The sequence below is a fragment of the Dasypus novemcinctus genome, chromosome 24, assembly GCF_030445035.2.
Source record: "Dasypus novemcinctus isolate mDasNov1 chromosome 24, mDasNov1.1.hap2, whole genome shotgun sequence".
NCBI classification, from domain to species: Eukaryota; Metazoa; Chordata; class Mammalia; order Cingulata; family Dasypodidae; genus Dasypus; species Dasypus novemcinctus.
This window is the reverse complement of record NC_080696.1, coordinates 48,754,698-48,778,799: the sequence shown is the minus strand read 5'-3', so window position 1 is coordinate 48,778,799 and position 24,102 is coordinate 48,754,698. Positions and strand designations below refer to the sequence as shown.

The following is a 24,102-nucleotide window of genomic DNA, read 5'->3' as shown; positions in this document are numbered from 1 at the left end:
GTCAATGCTGAAACCAGAAGATGAGCTTGTGAATGGTGGAACTCCAGGCAGCGTGAGAGCTGGTAAGTTGAGAGATTTTGGAACAGAAATTTTGGCCTTATCCTCACTATGCCTCCCCTCTTCCCCCGCAAAAAAAGAGAGAGAGAGAGAGAGAGAAAGAAAACAGATACACTTTTCCTAACTGTGTGGTAGAGTGAGAATTTAAAAAACCCCTCAGAACCCTGGACTTGGCACCATCAACTTTCTGTATGACCTTAGCCTCCCTTCTCTCTCTGAGCCTCAGTTTCCCATCTGTAAAACGAGGAGGAAATATGTACTACAGCAAAGATTCTCCATCCTGGCTGCTCACTATAATCACCTGGGAGAGTCTGTGAACAGATGCCCGGGTGCCACACTCAGATTCTAATCCAATCGATCTGTGGAATGGCCTGGATAGTGGTCAAATTTTACAGCTCTGTATGTGATTTTTTTTTTTCAAGGTATATTGGGGATTGAACCCAGGACCTCGTACAGACGAAGCAGGTGCTCAAACACCATTCTACACCCATTCCCCTCTATAGATAATTCTAATGTGAAGACTATTCATTTAATCCATAAATGGGCTTTAGCGTGTTTGATAACTCCCTGGAGATATGAAAAATTGTGTGTGTAAATTCCTAAGGATCCTACAACCATGAAAAGATTATCTTTAAGTGTCCTAACAAACAGTTCTTTAAATAAACAAGAAAATAATCAATCTTAGGTGGGGAATGGTGCCACCTGCTGGTTTCACTCTGCATTTGCAATATCCAAATATCTGCCAAAGTAATGCATCGAGTTATTTATTGAGTGCCAACTCAGTGGGCAATGCATTGTGATGGGCTCTCTAGGACATGAATAAATGAGAGCCCCTTCCCACAAGGAGCTATGGCCTAGAGGAGGTGATGGACATGTACATGAAGCAATTTGATCCAAGGTGGGCAGTGACATGTTCCCAGTGAGGTTCTGTGGGAAAACAAGGTGGAAACCTGGGGCCTGGCTGGCCTCAGGGGCTTGCAGCCTTAGAAGGGCCCTGCACTTGGTTGACAGATCTGCTGTCACCATTTTGAAGTTCTTAATAACTTTTGCACAAGGGACCCTGCATTTTGTACTGGGCCCCAGGATTAGGCAGCCAGTCCTGCCGGGGATAGTCGGGGATATTGGAGGGGTGGGTGACATGGATCTGGGTCTGGAAGGCAGAACAGTGGTGGAGGTGGAGGAAAGGGGGACACATAGGCTAGCGCGGAAGGGGAGGTGGAGTCCTGAGCACTTGGTGACTGGAATGGCATTGGGTGCTATGAAGGGAGCGGGGTGGAGGGGAAGAAATGAGTTTGAAGTTAGATGGATTCAGGCCCAGGTACAGGGAGGACCTCTAAGAACAGGTCCAGCAGCTGGAACTTAGAAGCCTAGGGGGTCACAGACTTCCAGGTGGGACCAAGGGTCAAGTGGTGCCCTGAGTGTTGTGCAGAAGACAGAGCTGCACGGCTGGTCTAGGCTTTGGGGCCCTGCTAGGTGGCATCATTCCTGCCCTGGGGAGTGGCAGAGGAACTTGTTGAAGGCAGTGCAGGAAGGACCCTTGAGCCCCCAACGCTCCATGTGGCTGCCTGCCAGAACCTGGCCAGGGACAGTGAGCTCCTGCCTTCCAGAGGCAGGCACTGGTTTCGCAGACATTTCCCATTCAACTCGTTTTCGGCATTCCTCTGCCGTGATTCACCCTCAGGGGCCCGGAGGGACTCTGAGCAAGCCTCTCCCTCATCCTTCACAGTGGGTCTCAGCCTCCTGATGACAGAAGATAGAACGGAGCCAAGACTGGAGAGTCTAAACAGCAAACCCCATTTCCTCCCCTCTGGGAAATGTCAGTGTCAGCTTCCTCTTTCTCTCGTGGGGCTTTCCATGTTCTGGGGGAGGAGCTTTACCGGAAATGAGCCTTTCCTCAGAGGTCAAGGAAAGGCCCAGGTGGTTAGAGCCCTGAACACATTTCATTCAGCTGGTCCAGGCACCCAGGGTTCCAGCGTCCTTGATTCCAGTGGCCCAGGCCAAGACCCTGCACACCAGGCAGGAGGTGGGCAGGCTGATCAGGCCAGGATTTTGATTTGATCCTTGGGCCTAAAGCAGAGGAACCCCTCTCTGCCCTGTTACTGCCCAGTCGATCCCAGGAGTTCTTTCCCAGACTGTCCTGGGAAAATTCTGCTGTGAGGTTTCCTGCATTGGCCTCTGCTCTGGACTGCAGCCCTGATTAGGATGGAGGGGAACTCATTCCTAGATCCGTTAGGCGCGTAGGGACAGGGTTGAAAAGATGAGTTTTCTGCTTCACTAGAAAGGGGAGGGGTGGAGGTGGGGTAGGGTGGGGGTGGGGGGTGTGAGGGTGAGGGGTAGGGGTGCTGGGAGCCTCTCTCCTTGAGGAGGAGTGTCTACAGAGCAGACTCTGCCTTGGATACAGGATAATTCTAGCACAGCAGAGGAATCTGAACCCCAGCACTGGCATCCTCCTGGGCCTGGGGGAGAAGCACCTGGGTGGACAGTTAGAAGCAAGACCTGACCCAGCCACCAAAGCTGTGGGCCCCAGAACAAACAGGCAGGGCCCCGGTGCCTGCCTCCAGTCACAGAGAGCGCAGGTAGGGGCAGATCCGCACATTCCAGGGTGGAAGGCGGTACACCAGGGAGGAGCCCCCTGCTCCAGGAGGGACCCAGTGCTCCTGGGGTACCCAGGGTTCCAGGCTCCAATGCTCGAGGCTGGACCTGGCTCTCCAAGGCATGCTGTACCATGCCTCGCCAACCTGTGCCCCATGACTGGGAATGGGAAATTGTCATTTTCCCTTTAAGAGGAGACAGAGACACCTCTAGAGTAAAGGCCCCAGGCTTGGCTCCTCAAAGCCTGTGAAATTGCAGGTGAGACACGAGGAGAGTTCGAGAGAGACAAAGATGGAGGGACAGTGACACAGAAATGAAGAGAGAGCTCTACAGACTAAGTTACTGAGGGGAAACGAGAGAGAATAATTTAGAGCAAGAAGGGCAAAGACTGGGAGAACCACACACAGGCTGCAGAGAACAGGTCACCCAGGTCGTCTTCATGTGTATGACAAGTGAGGCGCGCAGGGTGGGGTTTCCACGGCAGGGCCTTCCGAGGCCCAGGCTTTGGGCTTCATCTGCGCAGCAAAGGGGCAGGGAGAAGGGCCTAGAACCCAGGAACACGGCTCAGCGACAGGCCGGGGCGCAGGCCTCTGCGGCCTAGGTCTGGATGAAGAGGTGGAAGTTGGTGCGCGTGAACTCGTGGTGGATGCTCTCCAGGAGCGCGTCCGCGTCGGCGACGGGCTCGGGGACGCCTGGGGGGCCCAGCCGCGGGCCGTACTCGGGGGTGTAGGTAAAGGAGAAGGCGCTGGCATAGAAGAGCCCGTCGGCGCGCACGAGGCTCACGGGCACGGTGATGGGCGCGCGCAGCCAGCGCCAGTCGCTGCCGAAGGCGGCTACGTCGGGCACGACGCACACCAGGGACCGCGGGTTCCTGTGGGTGGCGCACGGGGGTTAGGGCGGCGGCGACGCTGATGACATGCTGCCCCGCCGCCCCTGCTCCCTGGGGCCCAAGGGAGGCTGTCCCCACCTCCACACCTGTACATGGTTTCAGCCTCCACGTCTCCGAACCACACCTTGAGCCCCGCGTGGAAATTCTCACCGTGGAGCTCCAGCGTGGCCACGTCGCCCCCGCCGCTCAGCTGGAGGGGGGTGGGACGAGGTGATGAGGAGTAGGGGGGCCAGAAGCCCGCAGGCCTCCCACACCAGCACCCCTTCCCCCAGCACCCCTCTACGCCTGGATTCACCTCAAGGGTGCTGATGAGGGGCACGGGGGTGACGGGCTCCCGCGTGCATGCCAGGCTGGTGCTGAAGGAGAATTCCACCGATTCTGTGCCGATGATGGTCCAGCAAGAGCTGTCGTTGAGCAGTGCCCTGTTTGCTTCCTTGGGGCAGGGGGAGGCCTGGGAGGAGGCCCGAGAGGATGGGGCAGAAGCTTGAGATGGTGGCCACCAGGGTGGGGGGAGCCAGCACAGCACCTGGGCCTCCACTTCAGGTGAAACAGGGTTCCAGTCCCAGGCTTTGGGGTTTACCTGCCCCGTGAGCTTACACAAGATGTTTAACTTTTCTTAGTGACACATAAGCTCATTGGACTATTGGTTTGCAAAGATCTTCTTTTCTTAGGATTCTGGAATTCTATTTTGTTTTTAACATTGTGCAATTCTATGTCCTAACATTCTCCAACTTTAATATTCCTTGGGAGAGAGTATTGTGCAACAATAAGTTATTTTCTACATATTATGATTCTATCTCAACGTTCTATGATTTAGGATTCCTCAGGGAGTAATATTGCTCAATAATACTAATATATTCTCTGGGAAGGAGTATTACTTAATGATACTCATTTGTTATATTTTTTTCTCCATTCTTTGATTGTGTCCCAACAGTGAATGCTTCTAATGTTCCGTGGGAGTCAGTGTTGTTCAGTAGGAGCAGCTAAGGTGATGACCGTCACCTCACACTCTCTGGTTCTCTGTGTTCAGACTTTCTGGGATACTCAGTGCTGATATTCTCTGCTTCTCACCTGGAATTGCACCACCTTCTCTGTGGCGAGGCATAAGTAGGTGCCACCCCCTTCTGGGGCACCACCTGGAAACTGGAAGGCACACTTGTGCAGCTGGGAGATGGGCTCATCCACATCGAGGAGCGCACACTGCTTGGCTACTTTGCGAATGATCTGCCACAGAAGGGCGGTAGGAAGACGGGTGCCAAGCCGCCCAGATACTCAGAGGCTGCCCCACCCCAGCCCGCTCCCTGCTTCCCCAGAGCCACGCGAGCACAGGGGGTTCTCCCTGCGCCCTCTTCCTCTGCCCAGTCCCACAAAGCAGAGTATCCCCGGAGGGAGAATAGGTGCCTTTCTGCCCCGGACCCCCACCCTCCACTCCCGTTCGTGTGGGTAGTACCCTCTGCATGGGTCTGGGAGGGTTCCCCCAGGTATGTCCTCCCTCCCTTCCCGTACCAGAGGAGGTAGTGTGATGCCGGTGACAGTGCAGACAAGCTGCACGAGGGAACCGTAGCGGACGTAGCCCTCTCGAGGTGGGAAGTCCCCTTGGGAACAGCTCTCATCAGCTGGAGATGGAAGGAAGTAAGGAAAGAGGATTCCAGGGGCCCCAGGCTTCTGCCCCAAACGCTGCCCTTCCTGCCTCTGACACCACCTCACGTCACCCACGGCCCTTCTGGGTAGGGTCGGCGCAAGGCAAGCAGCTAAGGCTGCAGGGGCTGGTCCTGGAGGGCTCGCTTGTGGCCATCCCCACAAACATCTGCCCCTTGGGGTGGGAGTTGGGGGCCGGCAGCCTAGTAGAGATTAGGGGAAGGGCGTGGGTGTTGGAGTCAGAATAGCCTGGACCACCACCGACTGACCTTTGGCCCGTCTTTTGGCATTTCCAAGCCTCGGTTACAGGGGCAAAGTTTCCCTTCCTTGAGGGGTGGTGGTGAAGAGTAAACAAGCAAACGCATGGACAGTGATTACCCAGGTGGAGCGTGAAGGCTGCCCACTGGCGTGCGCTGGCCACGAAGGCGCCGTCCTCCACCGAGAGGTAGCGCGTGGAGACTGTCTGGGAGCGCAAGCGGTTGAAGAGGGAGACCTTTGAGCCCGAGGATATGCACACTGTGAGGGGAGGCAGAATCAATGCCCGGGCCTGGCACAGTCACTTGACTTTGCTGGGCAATCTCCAATCCTCTGCCCCCAGTGCCAGCCTGGCTAGTGTTTCCACTTGGCATATTCCACAGTTCTATTCAGTACCTGCTCTAGTCCTGCTTCCATACCTGAGTATCCTTCAGTTCAACAAACAGAATTTTATCAAGATCCACTAAGTATCCAATTTGTGCAGGTTCCAAAGACTGAATGAGACCCAGCTTTGTTCTGGATTTGTTCGTGGTCTTAGAGGGGAGGCAGAGACATAAATATAAACTTTCAACATGATGTGGAAGGACTGGTAACCTAGGAGGCTTCCTGGAGAAGGTCATACTCCCAACTGAGTCATGAAGTAGTTAGGAGTTGCAGAGGGGACTGCATAAGCAAAGACCATGCAGTGTACAGCAGAAGTGCTGTATGACTGGGGCTTGACATTTATGTCTTCCAGCCTACCGGGCATACTCAGAGCCACAGTTTCATTTTCAGATTCGACTGTGATCACTGGAGAGAAAGCGTTGGATCATCTATTCTCTCTTCTCACAGGGCTAGGTATGCTGTAGGTACTCAATTTATCCTTAGCCCAAGGTCTGAGCCATTCAATAATAATGACAGCAAACATTGATTGTGTACTGGCACTGTTCTAAATGCTTTCTATGTAGCAGCTCATTTGATTCCCTCAACTACCCTCTGAAGTGGATAATATTATCTCCATTTAACAGGGAGCAACTTGTGGACAATCACACAGCCAGCAAGCAGCAGAGCCAGGATTCCAATCCAGGCCACCAGGATCCAGAATCTGCACTTTTAACCATTACACTAGGCCACTCATCCTCTCCCTGGCCCTTTCCTGATACCAAGAGCCAGTGAGAGCACTGCCTGGATCTGAGACCCAAAGCAAGTGTGGTTTAGGGGTAGGAGCAGACAGTTGTAGGCAAGGCAGCTAGAATGTGATAAAAACTAGATGAGGGAAGCGAACTTGGCCCAGTGGTTAGGGCGTCCGTCTACCACATGGGAGGTCTGTGGTTCAAACCCCAGGCCTCCTTGACCCATGTGGAGCTGGCCCATGCACAGTGCTGATGCGCACAAGGAGTGCCATGCCACGAAAGGGTGTCCCCGCGTAGGGGAGCCCCATGCTTAAGGAGTGCGCCCCGTAAGGAGAGCCGCCCAGTGCGAAAGAAAGTGCAGCCTGCCTAAGAATGGCGCCGCCCACACGGAGAGCTGACACAAGATGATGCAACAAAAAGAAACACAGATTCCTGTGCCGCTGACAACAACAGAAACAGACGAAGAAGGCGCAGCAAATAGACACAGAGAACAGACAACTGGGGTGGGGGGTGGGGAAGGAAGAAGGGGAGAGAAATAAATAAATAAATCTTAAAAAAAAAAAAAAAAACAACTAGATGAGTGTTACTTAAATGAGTGGATGAAGGTCCCAAACCTTGTTTCCCTCTATAAAATAGGACAGTGGTAGTACCTACCTGATAGGGACATGGTGAGCATCGAATCAGGTGATGTATGGAAGTACCCACCAGGAAAGCATCTCCTCCAAATCCCCCACCCCCTTAGGGATGGTAGTCGAGGTGTGGTCCTTGTGTATATATACCCTCAGCCCTGGGATTTGCCACTTGACATCTAGGGCAGTGCTTATCTCAGACTGCCTCTTTGGAAAGTATCTCCCCTGATAGACCCCAGAACAGATGCCTGCCCTTATTTTACAAGGATCCAGCACCTAGCAGAACCAAGCACACAGTAGGCACTCAATAGTTGAACCTGGGACCTCATACTGGGAGGCAGGGGCTCAGCCACTGAGCTACACCCGCTCCCTCAATAAACATTTAAAATTGAACTTCCTCTGCCCAGTTATCATCACTTCTAAATCTTCCCTGGGCCATCACCTGCTTCCGTTTTTGTCTGCTCTGGGTCCCCACCTCCCCGCTCGAGTCTGGTACCCATCCCCTTTCTCGATGTTTCTTCTCTAGCCTGTTCCAGCCCCAGGCCCCAGCCACACCCACTCAACCCGCCCCGCCCCTCTCGACTCAGAGGACTCCTGGTCCCCTACCTCCCACCCCAAATCCAGATGCCTCTGGCCTGAGTCCATCTCTCTGCGCCCTTCCCTTCCCTGTCCCGCCCTGCGCCCGGCCCCGGCCCCGCTCACGGTCCGTGTTTTTCAGCGACTGCTTCTTCTGCGAGGGCTTGGAGATGACCTTGATGAGGCGGCTGTGGAAAGTGCCCAGTTCCCGGCCACCGCGTAGCACCAGCCGCAGCACCAGCCGGAAGTGCTTCCTCTTGTCCGCATCCGAGATGTACAGGGTCTTGGCGCAACCGAATTCCTGCCGGGGTCGGGGAGACGAGGCCCGTCTCATTCCCGCCCTCGGCCGCGGCGTGAATCCCCTTCCCCCAGTTATCTGACGTCCGTCCATCGGAGGCGACAAGAAGCTCCACGTTCAGGCTCCCCGGCGCATCCTCAAGGCAGAAGAACCCCGGCCTCCCGGCCTCACCACCTCTTCCTTCCCAGGTCTTGGCTTTCCCGGAGGGGCGTAAAGGAGCACTCCTCTCCAAGCGCTCCTGTACCTCTGGGGCAGGAGTGGGACTGTCTCCCGTGAGCTCTCACCCTGGAGTCCGACTGCTCCTCGAAATTCAACTTCTGCGTCTCGGCGGCGCTGCCAGACGCTCCGTCCAGCCCCATATAACCGCAGACCGTGGGCCCCGTCTCCCCTGCCTGGTGGCCTGGAAAGGGACGCGAGCCGGCTCAGGAAGGACTCGGGTACCAGGCAAGCTCGGTTCTCGCCGCCAGAGGGCGCGGCGGGCCGGAGCCTGCCAGCCGCCCCCCTCCCAGGCCCTGCCGCCTCGTCCTCTCTACACAGCAGGGGTTCTGAACCTTTTTTGTTCCACGGACCCCGTTGCCAATGAGGTGAAATGAATGCTACTCTAATTTATTTATTGAATACATTCATACGTGAAGGAAATGCTAGATATCAGTTGGAGGTCAGAGAAAAGAAAGATAATAAGTTGATTTTTTTTTTCTTTCCAATTCAACTTTATGGATCCCCTGAAATCCTTCTGCGGGTCCCTTGGAGGTTCGTGGACCCCTGGTTGAGAACCCTTGCTATAGAGGGAGGCGACCGGCAGCCCTCGAGTTCCGGTCCGCCCTCACCTTTCCCCTGCACTGGCTTCACCCTCCAGCCGGGACCTGCGAGGTAGACACAGGGTGGGGGGCAGAAGAACCTGCGGAGGCATGTGAGCGCTGGTTCCGTTTATCCAGCTCCACTTAGCTGAATTGTGGGCATCTCAAAGTAGCATAAACCCAACAGAACCTTGATTCCCCTTCCACCTTCTCTACCCCCCTAGACTTCTTCATGACTGTGAACCCCATTAACATCCGAATCTATTTATTTTTATATACCCCTCATTCAATCCATTAGCTTCTGGCTTCTTACCAGCTCCACTGAAGTCCGAATTGCCTTCTCGTTTTTCTTCTTGGTCCACCGTGTCAGCCTTCCAACAGGTCTCTCTGCTCCCACTCCTCCCCCCTTCAATATATTTTTCCCATAGCAGTCAGGGTGCTCTTTCAAAGGCATAAATCAAATTTTGTTACTCCCCTTCTCAAAATCCTCCCACGGTTTATTATGAAAATTGCTCACATGATCTGCCCTCAGTTTACCTCTCCAACTTTATTTCTTACAGCTCACCCTCTTCTTCCCTAATGGCTTCTTTTAAACCTCAAACATGCCAAGCCAGTACCACCTCACTGTGTTTCTATTTTCCTATCCTTCTAGTCAGAACACTCTTCTCTTAGATTTTCCCATGTCTGGCTCCGTGTTAACATTCAAGTCGCCGTTTAAATGTCACTCTTAATAGTATCCTTCCGCCCTGCCCCAGTTTCTATCACATTATCCTGTTCTAATGCCCTTCTAACACTCTCTGCAATCTGGAAGTATCTTGCTTACTGATTTGTGGGGAGTCTGTTGTCTGTCTCTCCCACACTAGAATGAAAATGTCGTGGGAGCAGGGACTGTATCGTCTGTCTTGTTAACCTGTATCTCCAGTGGGCCCCTGGTACATGATAAGCACTCAGTGAGTAGTGCTGAATGAATGGGAACTGGAGATTCGCTAAGACAAAAGCGCCGTCTAGTGGTGACCGAGGGAAAAGGCCCCGGGTCCGCCCAGAGCTGAATCTCCGCCCTGAGCCGCTCCGGCGTCTAAGGGATGCTAAATAATGACCCAGCGGCGCAGAGCGCGGAAGGCTGCCGGGACTTGGAAGAGGCACCTACCGCTTCTCGTTTCCGTACGATTTCTGGGCCACCTTGGCGTGCAGGATCCGCACCGTCTGCTCGCACTGCTGCTGCAGGCACCGGCGCACTCCTTCCCTCAGGACCGTGGCGCGCTCTGGGGATGACCTGGGAGTGGGGGCAGGCCCGCCGGCCCGCAGCAGCGCGCGTCACGGGCCCGACGTGCGCAGCGTGGATGGATGCGGCCGGGGACGAGGGCTACTCCACGTGCTGCCCCGCGGGGTCAGGGAGAGGAAGTGTCAGGGGAGGGAGGGGACTCGGGTAGCAAGTCGTGGTCTAAATATTTGGGCTGCGTGATGCTCAAGGAGGCCTATAGGGCCCCCAAAGGCCACCCAGTTTTCCCTCCGCGGCTCTGGCTCCTGGCCAACGCCAGCCTAGCGCGCTGGGGACTCGCCGCTGTGACACACTTGTGCGGGCCCTGGGATGGGGGCGGGCTGTGTGAGGGCGCCCTGTTTCCTCGCACCTTGAGGGGAAGGAGTTGCTCGAGATTAAGCTGCCTCGTCCCAGCGAGGTCTGGACACCGGGTAGGGGGGCTCCTCGGCCCAGCGCGCGCTCCCTCTCCTCCTAAGCAGGTGCTTCCAAACAGGGAGGAGCCCCCAAACCGTGGTCCTAGGACCCTGGAGCGTTGTTTGAGCTTTCTAGGGTTAAATCAGTTCTCCCCCCCTTTCCCGGTGAGAAGGGACCTGTTGCGCTCTGGGCTCTTTCCCTTGGCCACCGGGACTCCGACGGTTCCGCAGAGAGCCACGTCAGGGCCTCAGGACTAGTGCCGGGGGTTCTGATGGGTGGGGGTGGGTGGGCCCAAGGCCTAAGCAACTGCAGGGAGCATGTAAGGAGAAGATTTGGAGGACCAGTAGGTGGGACTTGGGGAGAGCCGTGGACCCTGAGGCTGTCTCTCTGAAGCCTCGGCAGGACCGGGCTCCGGAGCCCGTCGCTCACTGGAGCGGGCAGCGGAGGGCCAGAGCCGGGCGGCGCCCTCGCAAGTGGGGCCAGGCAGCCGGCCGCCCGCGCCAGGCCCCGCTCCGCCCCTTGGGGCTCTCCTCAGGGAAGTGCCTCCAAGGCTTCCAACGCATTCCGGCTGCGGAGACAGTCGCCGCCCCAGCCTCCCGCTGCAACTGAATTCCGCCCCGCAGCGCGCGTCCGAGGCTCGAAAGGTGGCGGGAGCAGGGGGCGTCGCGCTTGCCCCGCCCCGGCCCACAGAGGAAGGGTGGTCGCTCCCTGCAGGTGGGAGGGGTCGCAGCCCACGGTCCCCCTCCCCACCCGCCAACCCTGGGTTAAATGCGGCTGCCGCCTCCGCGCGCCCCAGCTGTCCGGCAGTCCCCACCGCCAGCACGTCGCCCACGCGCCCTTACCTGGTCCAACTGCCCGGGAGGCCCCTTCCGTCGGCTCCGCTCTGCAGCCGCGCCTCGCAGCTGTCGGGCAGGCTCAGGTGAGTGAGAGGGCCCGGGGGCGCTGGGGGCTCTGCGGGGAAGCAGGCGTCAAGCCAGACCAGGCAACTGCACTTAATCGCGGGCTGCACCCATTCGACCTGCAGTGTCCTCCACTTCTGCAGAGGCCTTTCCAAAATGAGCCATCACCAGCAAGGCCACCGAAGTGGGGGCTAGTCCCTAATCTCGTCCCTCCCCTAACCCCAGTAACATCCCCAAGGAGCTCATTCCTCAATCACCTCTCGAGAAACTTATTGACCAGCCTCCCCTGGCTCACATGTTCACTTTCCTACCATAAGGGCATCTCCAAATCTTTCTTTAAGGCCAAGATTAATTCCTCAGAGGAGTCGTAGGTTCTAGTCTCAGCCCTGTTACCAAGTTCGCTGTGTGACCTTGGGTGAGAAGCTACCCTTTCTGCACCTAGTTCCTTCCTCTGTAGAATGAGGGGGTTGGAAAGGTGAGGAATTTTGAGGCAGTTGCTATTTTGACTTTCTAGGATTCCCGGGGTGGGGGTGGGATGCCAGGAGAGATGTTCTCCCGGTCTAGAGCAGGATAAAGGAAATTTAGGATTTGGGCACTTGGAGGCTTTTGCAGATGGGAAAGAATGGGGGCCCCTTGTGCCTGTACCTCCATACTCCCCAGGGGTGCTGGTCTCGGTTCTGGCCCAAGCTAGGGGAAGCATTTCCCCATGACTGCCCCCAGCGGCTGGCACATCTGGCTTCAGTCACCCTCCCACGGTGGGCCCTCAGCCTGCCCAAAGGTATTTTTGTTCCTAGACGGGGGAAACTGGGCCTGGAAGGCGAAGGAAATGGAGCAGAATCCGGATGAGAAGGCCGCCTGGAGTGAGCGGCAGGCACCCGACTTTATTCAGAATAGGCCCATTCACGGAATTGGGAGGGGGGGGGAGAAGGGGAGGAGCTGCGGTTGGGTTAGGGGCCTCTGGCCCCCTCTGCCAAGAAACGGCAACAGGAAAATGGCTAAAGCAGCCTCAGCACGGGGCGCGGGGGTGGAGGAAGGAGGGAGTGAATGGAAGGAAAAGAGGTTTAGTGACTCCGCGGCGCTGGGCTGCCAGGCAGCCCGAGGAGAAGCAGGGGAGCCAGGGGCCCCAGGTTCTATTCCTGTCTAGCAGCTCGGCGAGCCCCCTTCTAGGTTTTCAATTTCCTGTCCTTACAAGGGGGTCCTTCTTGATGTTCAAGGGCCGTCGCCGGGGGCACTCACCTGCTGCCCGCACAGGGTCCATGGCCGCGCTCTCTCGCAGACCTCCGGCCACGTCCAGTGCCGCTGCTCTCCGCACCTGCGCACCCCTGCGTCCGGGTCTCCTCGCCAGATATAGTCTGCCCCGTCCTTATCTCCAAGGCCCCTCCCGGCCCCTTATTTGCTCTGGGCAAGGGCACCTGCTGGGCAGCTGTGGGCTTCCCACAGCCACCCTGGCCGTGGCAGCCAGACCTGGGCAGGCTCCCCCTGGCGGCCTCGCGTGAGCGCCGGTGGCAAGTGGAGGCGCCGAGCCGCGCGTTCCTGCCCACGGTGGGTTTTGGCGACGCACCGGCCACCCCCACTCCAGCCCGCGGAAGAACGCGGCCCTCCCCCGGGAGCTGTGGCTGGGCGGTGTGTGCCTGTGTGGGTGACGTAGGTGGTCTGAACAGCCACACACAGGCTCGTGTGCGGGGGGGGGGGGGGGGGGGGGGGTGTTGCGGTGGGGAATAGCTTCTGTCGCAGAGGTTTGTTTCCGGGACAAGGGGTTGCAGGCTCTGACCCTTAGAGCCCGAAAGGGATGGAATCATATCACAGCGCAGTCAATTCCTCGCGGTATACCTTTGGGTGCAGCGCGAAACGTCCCTGCATTGCGGTTTCCTCATCTGTACAATGCATACATTAACTGTCCTAGTCTCAACAAATGTCAAGAGGATTAAATGCTACGATACATGAACAGTATTTAACACCTGCAAGGCATTTAAGAGACTTCTTTTCCGAGTTTGTAGGTTTTAATCATTTTAAAATTAGTTTGCTTGTTTATTTACTGTTCCACCCACCCTTCCACAAGATGGAATTCCTTGTGTTTCCCAACAATCCCATTGTGAATTTTTTTATTCTGAAAATTTGGGACAAAAACAGAAGCAGAGAGACTAATAAAATAAACCCAGGACAGCCTTGCCCTCCAAGTGTCCATCAGCCAGAATAAGAGTTCTTTAAATACATTATTTTACTATTCTCCTCCCTTTAGGCCGACACCCCATTCTCCCTGCCCCAGCACCATGAGGGGTCTTCTGTGCTCACCACTGCCCATGTTGCTGCTCCTTCTCCAGCCCTGGGAAACCCAGCCCCAGGTCGCAGGTGAGCAGGGTCTGTCCTCCCAGTGGGAGGGGCGGAGCAGAAGCAGGTGTTCGGTCAGCAGCAAGCTAGACCAGCTGGGGAGAAGTCAGGGCTGTGGCGCCATAGACAGGGCTGGTTTGAGTCTGTCCCTTTACTGTCATCAGTTTCCTTGTCTGTAAGGTGTGGCTTTTAGAGGTAACAAAGTTGGGCTCATGCAAAACTGCCCATTTGGTTTTTAACTTTTAATTTAAAACATAGGAAAATTGTGAGATTCCACATAAAAAGCCCTATTTGGTTTTTCTCTCGACAATTCTAATAGCGGTGCTCGTGCCTACATGGAAATATTTGCCTGGAACTGCCCTCTTTAGGAGGGATATGGGCTCTCCAGGGCCCACCGACCAAACAAACCAGTTCAACTCATTTATGGTGCTCTCCTGGTCCCTGAAGCCATTTGAGTTTGTGTCCCTTTCCCCCAGCGGGCAATAATACGTCCTCAGAAAAGTCCTCAAACGTGTAGGACAGAGATCCTGTGAGCTCTCCTAGCCTAGGCCCTCAGACATTGATAAAATGCTGGATTCATCAGTGAATCTGCCTTGCATTTGCTGGGTTAAGCCTGCGGGGGCGCGCTGTAACGCCGGCATAGCCGTGTTCCCCGGTTTCCCTGGGATCTCCCTGGAGGTGGGGCTTTGCAGACAGGAAAGATGTCTGACCTGGCCTCCCCGCAGGTCCCAGATGCCGAACTGGGCCCCTGGATTTGGTGTTCGTGATTGATAGCTCCCGCAGTGTGCGCCCCTTTGAGTTCGAAACCATGCGGCAGTTCCTGGTGGGCCTTCTCCGTGGCCTGGACGTGGGTCCCAATGCCACGCGCGTTGGCGTGATCCAATATTCGAGTCAAGTTCAGAGCGTCTTTCCGCTTGGCGCCTTCTCGCGCCGCGAGGACATGGAGCGCGCCATCCGCGCCCTGGTGCCGCTGGCACAGGGTACCATGACAGGGCTGGCCATCCAGTACACCATGAACGTGGCCTTCAGCGTGGCTGAAGGCGCGCGCCCACTTGAGGCTCGCGTGCCGCGCATCGCCGTCATCGTGACCGACGGGCGGCCCCAGGACCGCGTGGCCGAGGTGGCGGCGCAGGCGCGCGCCCGCGGCATCGAGATCTACGCCGTGGGGGTGCAGCGCGCCGACGTGGGCTCCCTGCGCACCATGGCGTCGCCCCCACTGGATGAGCACGTCTTCCTCGTCGAGTCCTTCGACCTTATCCAGGAATTTGGTCTGCAGTTCCAGGGCCGGCTGTGTGGTGAGTTAGGAGAGCACTGGAACCTCGAGCTCCCACGACGGAAATCCCATCCCAGCAGGGAGTGGCCCACCCACTCCAGGTTTAGCCCGCCCACCAGGTAGAGTTTCACGCCCCGACCTTCCACAGGCTTGTATTAAATTCCAGCATCATCCTTTTCTTCATAGATTCCGCCCACAAGGTGCAAAATTTAGCTTGCCACACTCATCCGGGCATGAGCCATCAGGCCGCGCTTACCACGGCTTAAGGTCTCAACCCGAAGCCCCTGCTCTAAAGAGTCATGCCCCTCCCACATGGGGGATTGCCCCTCCCACATGGGGATGGCCCCTCCCACTCTCTTAGCTCCTTCCAGTCTCTTAGCTCCTCCCACACTGGCTGCAATACTGTTCTAGTCACATTTTTTCATTGAAGTATATCAGTCATACATGAACATACATAATAAATGTATAGTAAAAACCGAACTTAAAAAAGAAACATGCATATCATGCATTGTTGTGAAACATCTGTTACAACTACGAAAGAGGATCAGCAAAATATTACTACTTACCATAGACCATATCTTACATTTGGTGTCTTTTCCCCCAATGCACCCAATCATTAACACCCTGTATTAGTATTATGTATTTGTTATAGTTCATGAGAAAACGTTCTCATATTTGTTGTGTTAATCAGTCCATCTTCCACCACAGGATTCCCTGGGTTATATGGTTTCAGGCTTTGTATAATTCATTCAAAGTGTACACTCAGTGGCTGTCATTCTCATCACAGAGTTGTGCTGTCATCACCTTAGTCAATATTAGAACGTTTTCATTGCTCCAAAAGGAAAAATCCCATGCCCCCTTTTACCTCCCTATTCTTGTCCCTTAGAATTGATTTAATATCATCTTTGCCATTGGTGCAAAATATTACTATTGCCCATAAGTTACACTGAGTGATTCCACCTCCTCTACCCTCCTGCTGTGTAGTCTGCCCTATCCCACTGACACATCTAACCCTGGACACCCCTGCTCTGGCCTATGTACTGGGGTTCCTCGACCCTATTCTCTCCTGAAGCTCTCCCACCTGGATATGCACCCGGCAGATGAGCCATTTCCCACCTAATGCCCTGATAAATCACAGGCCCTGCCTCTGACCCCTTTTCCATCCAGCTCTCAGTTGTTGGAGGGTCCAGTCTACCTATCCCCTGGTGATCCTAGTACATGTGTTTGCAGGGAAGGATCTTTGTGCTGAGGGGCGTCACAGCTGCCAGCACCAATGTGTCAGCGCTCCAGGAACATTCCACTGTGCCTGCAACCCTGGCTACCAGCTAGCAGCAGATAACAAGAGCTGTTTGGGTGAGAGCTTCCCCTGCCTTGCATTCCCACTGCTCCCGAGCCTTCTGTGGCTCCCCATTGCCTGGGCCCCAGACCAGCAAGTCTCTGGAAGGGCCTTTAGAAGTAAAAGTCTAGCTCCCTCACTTCGCAGGCCTAAGAAAGAGAAGGTATAGCCTTGGGCCATACAAGACCTTGATTGGACCAGGGCTAGAAATCTTTACCCTTTCCTGCTCCCAGCTCAGTGGGGGTCGGGCGTGGTGGCCTCCCACCTGTCTCCAATCTACCTTTCAAACTTGTTTCTGTCCTTCACAGGCACATTCCTACAATTTCTGTTACTAGGATGTTGTTGGGATCTTCAGTTTGGTGGTCTGCATACAGCTCCCTGCTCATTGCCACCCCAATACTCAAGCTGCTCATTCCTGCCTCTGCACCTCAGCTCTTGTTTCTGTACTTCTCACCTGGGCTGCCCTTGCCACTCCTCTTTGTCTTTCCAAAGTGTTCAAGGCCTAGTTTTTCATTTTCATCTTCTGAAAAGCTATGGCTATGCAATGCCTTGCTTATACAACTGGGTCTTTCTTTTTCAGGTATATGTGGTCCCACTTTGTGACCATAACTGCAGCTACCATTTACTGAGCTCCAAGTTAGTATCAGGTGCTGTCCAGGAGAATTACATACATGTCTCTTAACCTGCATACCACCTGGAAAAGAAGTCTTGCTATCCCAATAATCCAGATGTCAGCAGGGGTGTCACCTGTTTTTAGAAATGCACAAAAGTTTGGCCTGAACTCCCATTTGATGACCCAAAGAAAGGCATTAAAAGTCCCCCTCTCCCCCCAAGATCTCTGGGAATTCCCCAAGGATTTGTACCCTGGTGGTCACCTCTTGCTCTGAGTTTCTGCTGAATTCATTGGGTTTATGGATCCTCTCTCAATCTTGCACATGCTGTTCTTGTTACGTGCATGTAAATCAGCCCCTTCCTTGGTTTACCCACTTGTGCACACTAGGGCATGTGTGTCTGAGTGTGTTTATAAGTACACATGTCCATTTTACTCAAGATGGGGGTGAAAGAGGCTTGACTTGCATGTAAGTAAAGTCAAACGTACATACTACAAAGAAAGACCCCCTTTAAATTCATTTCTTAGGGCTGCCATAACCAACTACCACAAACTTGGTGGCTTAAAACAATACAAATTTATTCTCTCACTGTTCTCGAGGCTAGAAGCAGGGCCACGCTCCTTCTGAAACTCTAGGGAAGAATCCTTCCTTGCTTCTTCCAGATGTTCCTTGGCAGCATCTTGTGTCTTCAGACAGCTCTCCCCTGCGTGTGTGTGTGTGTCTCTCTCTGTGTCCTCTCCTCTCATAAGGACAGCAGTGATTGGATATAGGGCACGCCCTAATCGAATATGACCTCATCTTAATTAATAACATCTGCAAAGACCCTATTTCCAAATGAGGTCATTCTGAGGTTCTGGGTGGACATGGATTGGTGGTGGTGGTGGGGCAGTAATTATCCAACCCAGTACACCCTTATTCCTAAAAGTCTTCAACCACCCCACGGCAGGGATTTTTTCACTGACAGCCTCAACCCACAAAGCTACTCATCCTAGCACAAAACTCTCAGCTTCGGTCTGTTCTGCACATCTAAACCATCAAGATGCTCAAGAGGGCAGTAGGTCTCCACCCTCTGCAGAGGAAGATGCAAATAGCTAGTTCTCTCTGCTGTTATATTTCCATTTCACAGCTGGGGAATGGGAAGCTCAGATGGGTAGAGTGGCAGAGCCTGGTCCTTCCTTGTAAGGTGGCGGGCATCAAGAGGTCAGCAGCCTCATCTTACACAACTGCAAATTTTACTTCTTAGCCCTGGCTCAGTAATGGACTTCCTGGCTCTGGGATGCACCTAGGGCTTGAGTTGGAGGGTCAGCTGGCCCAGTAGGGAGGGAGCCTAGGTTTATTGAAAGTACAGATGCCTAGGTACCACCCCAGATTAATTAAATCAGGATTTGGGGCTGGGACCCAGGCACAAGTATATTTAAAAAGTTGCCAGGTGGTCGTGCTGTCAGGGCTGAGAAGTGTAGCCCCAGGGCAACTGCTGACCTTACCTCTTTCTCAGCAATTGACCTGTGTGCTGAAGGGAGTCTTGGCTGCGAGCACTACTGCATCAGCAACCTGGGCTCCTATTCCTGTCGCTGCCGAGCTGGCTTTGTGCTCCAGCGGGACCAGAGGAGCTGCAGAGGTGAGTGAGCACACCCTCCCCACCCGTACCCCTGGACCACGGAGGCCTCTGGATGGCTCCAATCAGAGATGGCATCTCGCTGTCTTTTCCTTTTCCCCAGCCATTGATTACTGCAGCTTTGGGAACCACAGCTGCCAGCATGAATGTGTCAACACCCTCAGTGGGCCACGCTGCCACTGCAGAGAGGGCCACGACTTGCTGCCAGATAGGAGGAGCTGTCGGCGTGAGGATGGGTCTCCTGCATCTGTGCAGAGGTGTGGGGGACCTTAGCTGGTTGGGTCTATCCTGACTTGTCCTGACCTCTCTCTCCTTTTAGTCCGGGACCTTTGCAACCGTGTGGACCATGGCTGCGAGTTCCAGTGCGTGAGCGAGGGCCCCTCCTACCGCTGCCTGTGTCCTGAGGGGCGGCAGCTCCAGGCAGACGGCAAGAGCTGCAGTGGTGAGTTACGGGTGGGAGGACGTTGTGTCTGTTCCTGCTCCACTGCCCACGTTCTGAGCATCCTTGGCTTTGTCCTTGCTGTGGCCTGAGTGTGTGTTGTAAATGCCTGTGGTGTGCTACAGGAGGGGGTTGGAGAATGTGCCATGCCCTCCCGGCAATCCTCATCCCTACGGCCAGGGTTAATTTCAAAAATACATATTTGATCACATTCCTTCCTTGCTGAAAAGCCTTCTGTGGCTCACCAGTGCCTACAGAATAAATTGTGGGTTGCAACCTCACCAGTGCATAATGAAATCAAATTAGAAATTTAAAAATTAGAATTAAAAAAGTGGAAGAGAAAATAGAGTTTACTGGATATAGAAAGGTTAAGTATTGCTTCATACAACTTTACTTTTATTTATATGTGAGAGTATGAAGTAAGTCATGATGTGTTATTATTACGGTTATTATTGTTATTTTTACTGTGGGCTGTGGTCAGAAAAGTTTAAAAGCACTGCTTTAGCTCATCACAGTCTAGCTAAAGCCAGCCTCACCAGCCTGTCCCCTGCCACCATACTTTGCAATTTTGGCTATTCTGGACTCCCACTCCCGATTGGGTTGGTAGCTTTCCAGCTTCCATGCCTCTGCACATGAGGCTTCCTTCTATCTAGAATGGCTCTCTTTGACTTGCAGAACTCCTACTCAAGACCAAATTCAATGTCCCCATCTCCATGCAGTTTCCAACCTCCCCAGGAATACTGACTCATTCCTACCTTGGGCTCCCATGGCTACCTGCAGGCCTCTTTGCCGTGGTTATTATTATTACTTAAAAGGTGCTTTTAGCAGAGTGCCTGGCTTGTGCTAAGCCCTCAATAAATGTCAAGGCCTATCATGATGAGGATGAGGATGATGGTGATGATCATGATAAGTATTTAACACAATGCCTGGCACAGCAAGGGCTCAATAAGTGGTACCTCTTATATAATGAATGCTTGCTCAGTGAATGACAGGATGGATGGATGGCTGCTGCCAGCCAAGACTCTGGTCCCTTCTCCATGGCCTCTTGGCCTCCAAGTCCTTCTCTTCCTTGCTCAGGGTGCAGGGAAGGCCACGTGGACCTGGTTCTGCTCGTTGATGGCTCCAAGAGCGTGCGCCCGCAGAACTTCGAGCTGGTGAAGCGCTTCGTGAACCAGATCGTGGACTTCCTGGACGTGTCCCCCGAGGGCACGCGCGTGGGGCTGGTGCAGTTCTCGAGCCGCGTGCGCACCGAGTTCCCGCTGGGTCGCTACGGGACGGCTGCCGAGGTGAAGCAGGCGGTACAGGCGGTGGAGTACATGGAGCGCGGCACCATGACGGGGCTGGCGCTGCGCCACCTGGTGGAGCACAGCTTCTCCGAGGCGCAGGGCGCGCGGCCCCGCGCGCTCAACGTGCCTCGCGTGGGCCTGGTCTTCACCGACGGTCGCTCCCAGGACGACGTCTCCGTGTGGGCGGCGCGGGCCAAGGAGGAAGGTGGGCTTGGCGCGGGACAGACTGGGTTGGGTTGGGCCGGACGCGGGGAGGCGGGTTGCCCGAGGTCCGGGGCGCATTTTGAACCCCTTGGCCTGGCAGGCATCGTCATGTTCGCCGTGGGCGTGGGCAAGGCGGTGGAGGAGGAGCTCCGGGAGATCGCCTCAGAGCCGGCTGAGCTGCATGTGTCCTACTCCCCGGACTTCAGTACCATGACGCACCTGCTGGAGAACCTCAAAGGCAGCATCTGCCCAGGTAAACACATCTGTCTCAGGACCCTGCCCGTCTCTCCATGCATGACATTTCCCCTACCTATTCACTCTCAACCCTCTTTGTGGAGTTAGAGCCTAATTACTCAGAGTGTGGTCCATGGAACAGCAACACTGGGTCACCTGATAGCTTCTAAGAACTGCTCCATCTCCAGAGGACTTCCAGGCCTAAAGAAACAGAATTTGCACTTTAACAAGGCCCTTGGGTGATTGGTGTGCATGTTAAGGTTAAGAGGCACTAGACTGGCCACCTCCCACATTAGTGGGTGCTCAGAAATATTTGGGGAAGCTTTTCAAAGGCACACCAAACACAGCATCATCTGCTCTTTGAGGTTGCTGGAATTCGGCTTTACAGACTTGACACAGTGGCAGGACTGAGTGTGGTTCAAGTACACAAAGACATGATTTTTCTGCACAACGTAGTCCATCTGCTTGAGTGCTCAATTGAGGAAAGAGGGACAAGCTCCATCTGTGGAGGAGAAACAGGCAGTTGAATTATGTTATTGTATTTTATAGGTGATGGAGGAGTTTCTTGAGGGTAATTTTTACCATAGTCTTTAGCTGAACTGAGGTTTAAGATGTGACTCCTTTCAGAATACCAGACCCCACCTCCAGAGATAGGTTCCACAGGGCTGGGGCTGGGACCTATATAGGTAAATATATAGATATGTGTGAGCATGCATATGCATGTATATGTGTGTGGGTGTTTGTATATATAATAAGTAGCCAGGGTATTGTGGAGACAGATTAGCTGTTCTTTCAGGGTCTTTCCTGTCCTGACTCTCATGTCCCCAAAAGTGTGCCCTTGGACAAATGGCTTAACCCCTACCCCATTCTTACCTTTTCTTTTCTATAGCAGGGGAGGGTGCTGGCTCTAGAATTCTACGAGTAATCTGGACTGATGCGCTCTACCAATTGGCTGTATGACCTTGGGCAGGCCCATCTCTTCTCTGGCCCTTGGTTCCCCCATCTGTAGAGTTAGGGGTCTTTGCAGTAGTATTATCAATACCATTATCTCTGCCATACATAGAGCAGTTTGCCAAGGGTATCTACGAGACTAAGAAACAGCTTGTACATCATAGCAGCAACTCTGTATGGAAGGCTAAGTGCCAGCATCTGGTTTATGACTTCACTACCTAAATAGTAAAACTGGCACACATCTCCAGCTTTGCAGTGAATCCAAGATGCCATCCACTGTAAGATGCACCATTATTTTATATACTAAGGGGGGGGAGAGCTGCCAGATTTAATTATAAGGCACTTATTCTGAATCAGAGATGTTTAAAATGTGGGAGAAAATAGACTTGGATCAGTGGTTCTTAAACACTTGCTAAAACAGATTGCTGGTCCCCCATTCCAGAGTTTCTGAATCAGTAGGTCTGGGGTAGGGCCTGATAATTTGCATTTCTAATAAATTCCCAGGTGATACTAGTCCAGGAAGCACACTTTGAGAAACACTGTTCTAGTTGAAATAGACAAGATGATGTTTATCTGGGCCAGGCAGTGCTCTAGAGCTGTGCTGTCCAATAAGGTTGCCATTAGGCACATGTGGTTATTTAAATCTAACAATTAAAAATTTTAAATGACCTCTTCAGTCGTACTAGCTGCATTTCTAGGGTTAAATAGCCACATGAGGCTAGTGGCTACTGCTTCGGACATCAGAGATACAGAACATTTCCATCACTGCTGAAAGGTTCATTTGGCGAGTGCTGCTCTGGACTCTTGCTACGTAAAGTTGGATCTCCAGACCATGGCAAAGCATCCTTTAGGAACTTATTAGGGATGCAGACTCAGCTCTTTCCCCATTCTGAATCAGAATCTACATTTTAGGGAATTTCCCAGTGATTCCAGTGAGCACTAACTTCCAGAAACACTATTCTAAGATGTAAACACAATAAAATCACGGAATTCTCACAACCACCCTGTGAACAGGTACTCTCATGATGTCCCTTTGACAAATGAGGAAACCGAGGTGCAGGAGGGCTGAGTTTCCCAGGGTCTCCCAGCTCTGGAGCTTGGGCTCGGACCAGGTGTGCCTGCACCCACAGGCTGGTGGGGGTGGTTCAGAGGGCTGGGCCTCCTTCCAGCTCTCAGTCATCTGCCTCTGTGTCTGGCTTGCAGAGGAGGGCATCGGTGCGGGGACAGAGCTTCGGAGCCCATGTGAGTGTGAAAGCCTCGTGGAGTTCCAGGGCCGCACTCTGGGGACGCTTGAGAGCCTGACTCAGAACCATATCCTTTGTGGCTGGGGGGCGAGGGGGCTGGGGGAAAGGCGAGGGGCCTGCCAACCCCGACGGCTTTCCTTAACCGCGCACTGGCCCAGCTGACGGCGCGCCTGGAGGACCTGGAGAGCCAGCTGGCCGGCCAGGAGTGAGGGCGGTCGCGAGTCCGCACCTGGGCTGGCGCGGGGCCAAGGACTGTGTCCCCTCTTGCGCCGTCGTCGGGGCGCGCTCAGGCCGGGCAGAGCTCAAACCGCTCGGGCTTGGGGTCGTCGGGAAGGAGGCGCTGGCGGGGTCCCAGCGCCGCGCTCGAGCTGGCCTCGCCTGGGCAAGAAGCGGGACTGCGGGCTGGGGGATGAGTCGTGGGCAACGAGTTGCGGGACGCACGAGGTCCGCACTCCCCTGCCGCGTGCTGCCCTCAGTTCTTGGTCGGATTTCTTTTTTATTTTACTTTTCTTATAAAAAAAAAAAAAAAATTCTGGTTTCTACGGGGTCGGTTTGTGGGTCTGATTGCGCCGCCACGGGGAGGGGAGGCCAGACAGCGCGCTGCTGCGGCGCCCGAGCGGCGTCTCCGCGGAGAAAGGCGCTTTGTGCGGGTCGGGCTGGGGGGCAGGGGACCGGGCGCTGCTTCCCCCTCCTTGTTTATTCAGCCGAGAACAGATGGCTCCTTATGCAGGCTGCGCGAAGGGAGGGGGCTCAGCGGGATCTCTGGGGGTCTGGGCAAGTCTGCGTCCCCTCATCCTCCAGCTGATTTAGCAGCCGCTCTCTGGCTTCTCTTATCTCGAGATCCACAGGTTGCCAAGGCTTGGCGGGGAAGCTGGTGAGGAGGTGGAAGGTAGTTAGTGTACTCATACCTGGATGGGGCGCGGCAGGGGACGGGGAGAATTTCGCCTGGATTTTATCTCCTTCCTGCACTAGGTAGGAAAGGAGGAGGTTTCAGCTAGGACCTCTGTCCCAGAGCAGGCCTCCGTCTGCCCACCTGTGCTCCTCCCCCTCTGGGCCCCATGATCACTTTAGGCAAATTAAGAGTTTCCTCACTTGTAAAATGATGATACTTTTACTTCCCAATGTAACTGAAAATCGAGGAAATTATTTTAAGACATCGGACCTGTA

The 24,102-nt window shown here is 54.3% G+C and overlaps 2 protein-coding genes across 2 annotated transcripts; one reads left to right on the top strand and one right to left on the bottom strand.

Moving 5' to 3' along the window:
• Positions 1-805: 805 nt before the first annotated feature.
• RBPJL (recombination signal binding protein for immunoglobulin kappa J region like) lies at positions 806-12,672 on the bottom strand. Its single transcript, XM_071211825.1, has 12 exons — positions 12,604-12,672; positions 11,358-11,551; positions 9,991-10,116; positions 8,874-8,944; positions 8,331-8,446; positions 7,875-8,049; positions 5,555-5,692; positions 5,045-5,154; positions 4,610-4,762; positions 3,834-3,989; positions 3,625-3,728; positions 806-3,520 (listed from the first exon to the last, which is right to left on the bottom strand). Exons 1-12 carry the CDS (start codon positions 12,670-12,672, stop codon positions 3,247-3,249), a joined length of 1,686 nt encoding a protein of 561 aa, XP_071067926.1. The 3' UTR covers positions 806-3,246.
• MATN4 (matrilin 4) lies at positions 9,921-23,465 on the top strand. Its single transcript, XM_071211735.1, has 10 exons — positions 9,921-11,434; positions 13,654-13,763; positions 14,468-15,037; positions 16,246-16,368; positions 18,458-18,580; positions 18,897-19,019; positions 20,094-20,507; positions 20,607-20,759; positions 22,895-23,002; positions 23,086-23,465. The coding sequence occupies exons 2-10, from the start codon at positions 13,685-13,687 to the stop codon at positions 23,142-23,144; spliced, it is 1,752 nt and encodes a 583-aa protein (XP_071067836.1). The 5' UTR covers positions 9,921-11,434; positions 13,654-13,684; the 3' UTR covers positions 23,145-23,465.
• The last annotated feature ends 637 nt before the right edge of the window (positions 23,466-24,102 follow it).

Coding starts and splice junctions, on each gene's coding strand:
- RBPJL (XM_071211825.1), bottom strand. CDS start 12,672: ATGGACCCTGTGCGGGCAGCAGGTGAGTGCCCCCGGCGACGGCCCTTG. Junction 10,117..11,357: donor CTCCCGGGCAGTTGGACCAG/GTAAGGGCGCGT, acceptor CCCCACTCCCAG/GTCATCCCCAGAGCGCGCCA. Junction 4,763..5,044: donor GCATCACACTACCTCCTCTG/GTACGGGAAGGG, acceptor CTTCTGTGGCAG/ATCATTCGCAAAGTAGCCAA.
- MATN4 (XM_071211735.1), top strand. CDS start 13,685: ATGAGGGGTCTTCTGTGCTCACCACTGCCCATGTTGCTGCTCCTTCTC. Junction 13,764..14,467: donor AACCCAGCCCCAGGTCGCAG/GTGAGCAGGGTC, acceptor GCCTCCCCGCAG/GTCCCAGATGCCGAACTGGG. Junction 16,369..18,457: donor AGATAACAAGAGCTGTTTGG/GTGAGAGCTTCC, acceptor CCTCTTTCTCAG/CAATTGACCTGTGTGCTGAA.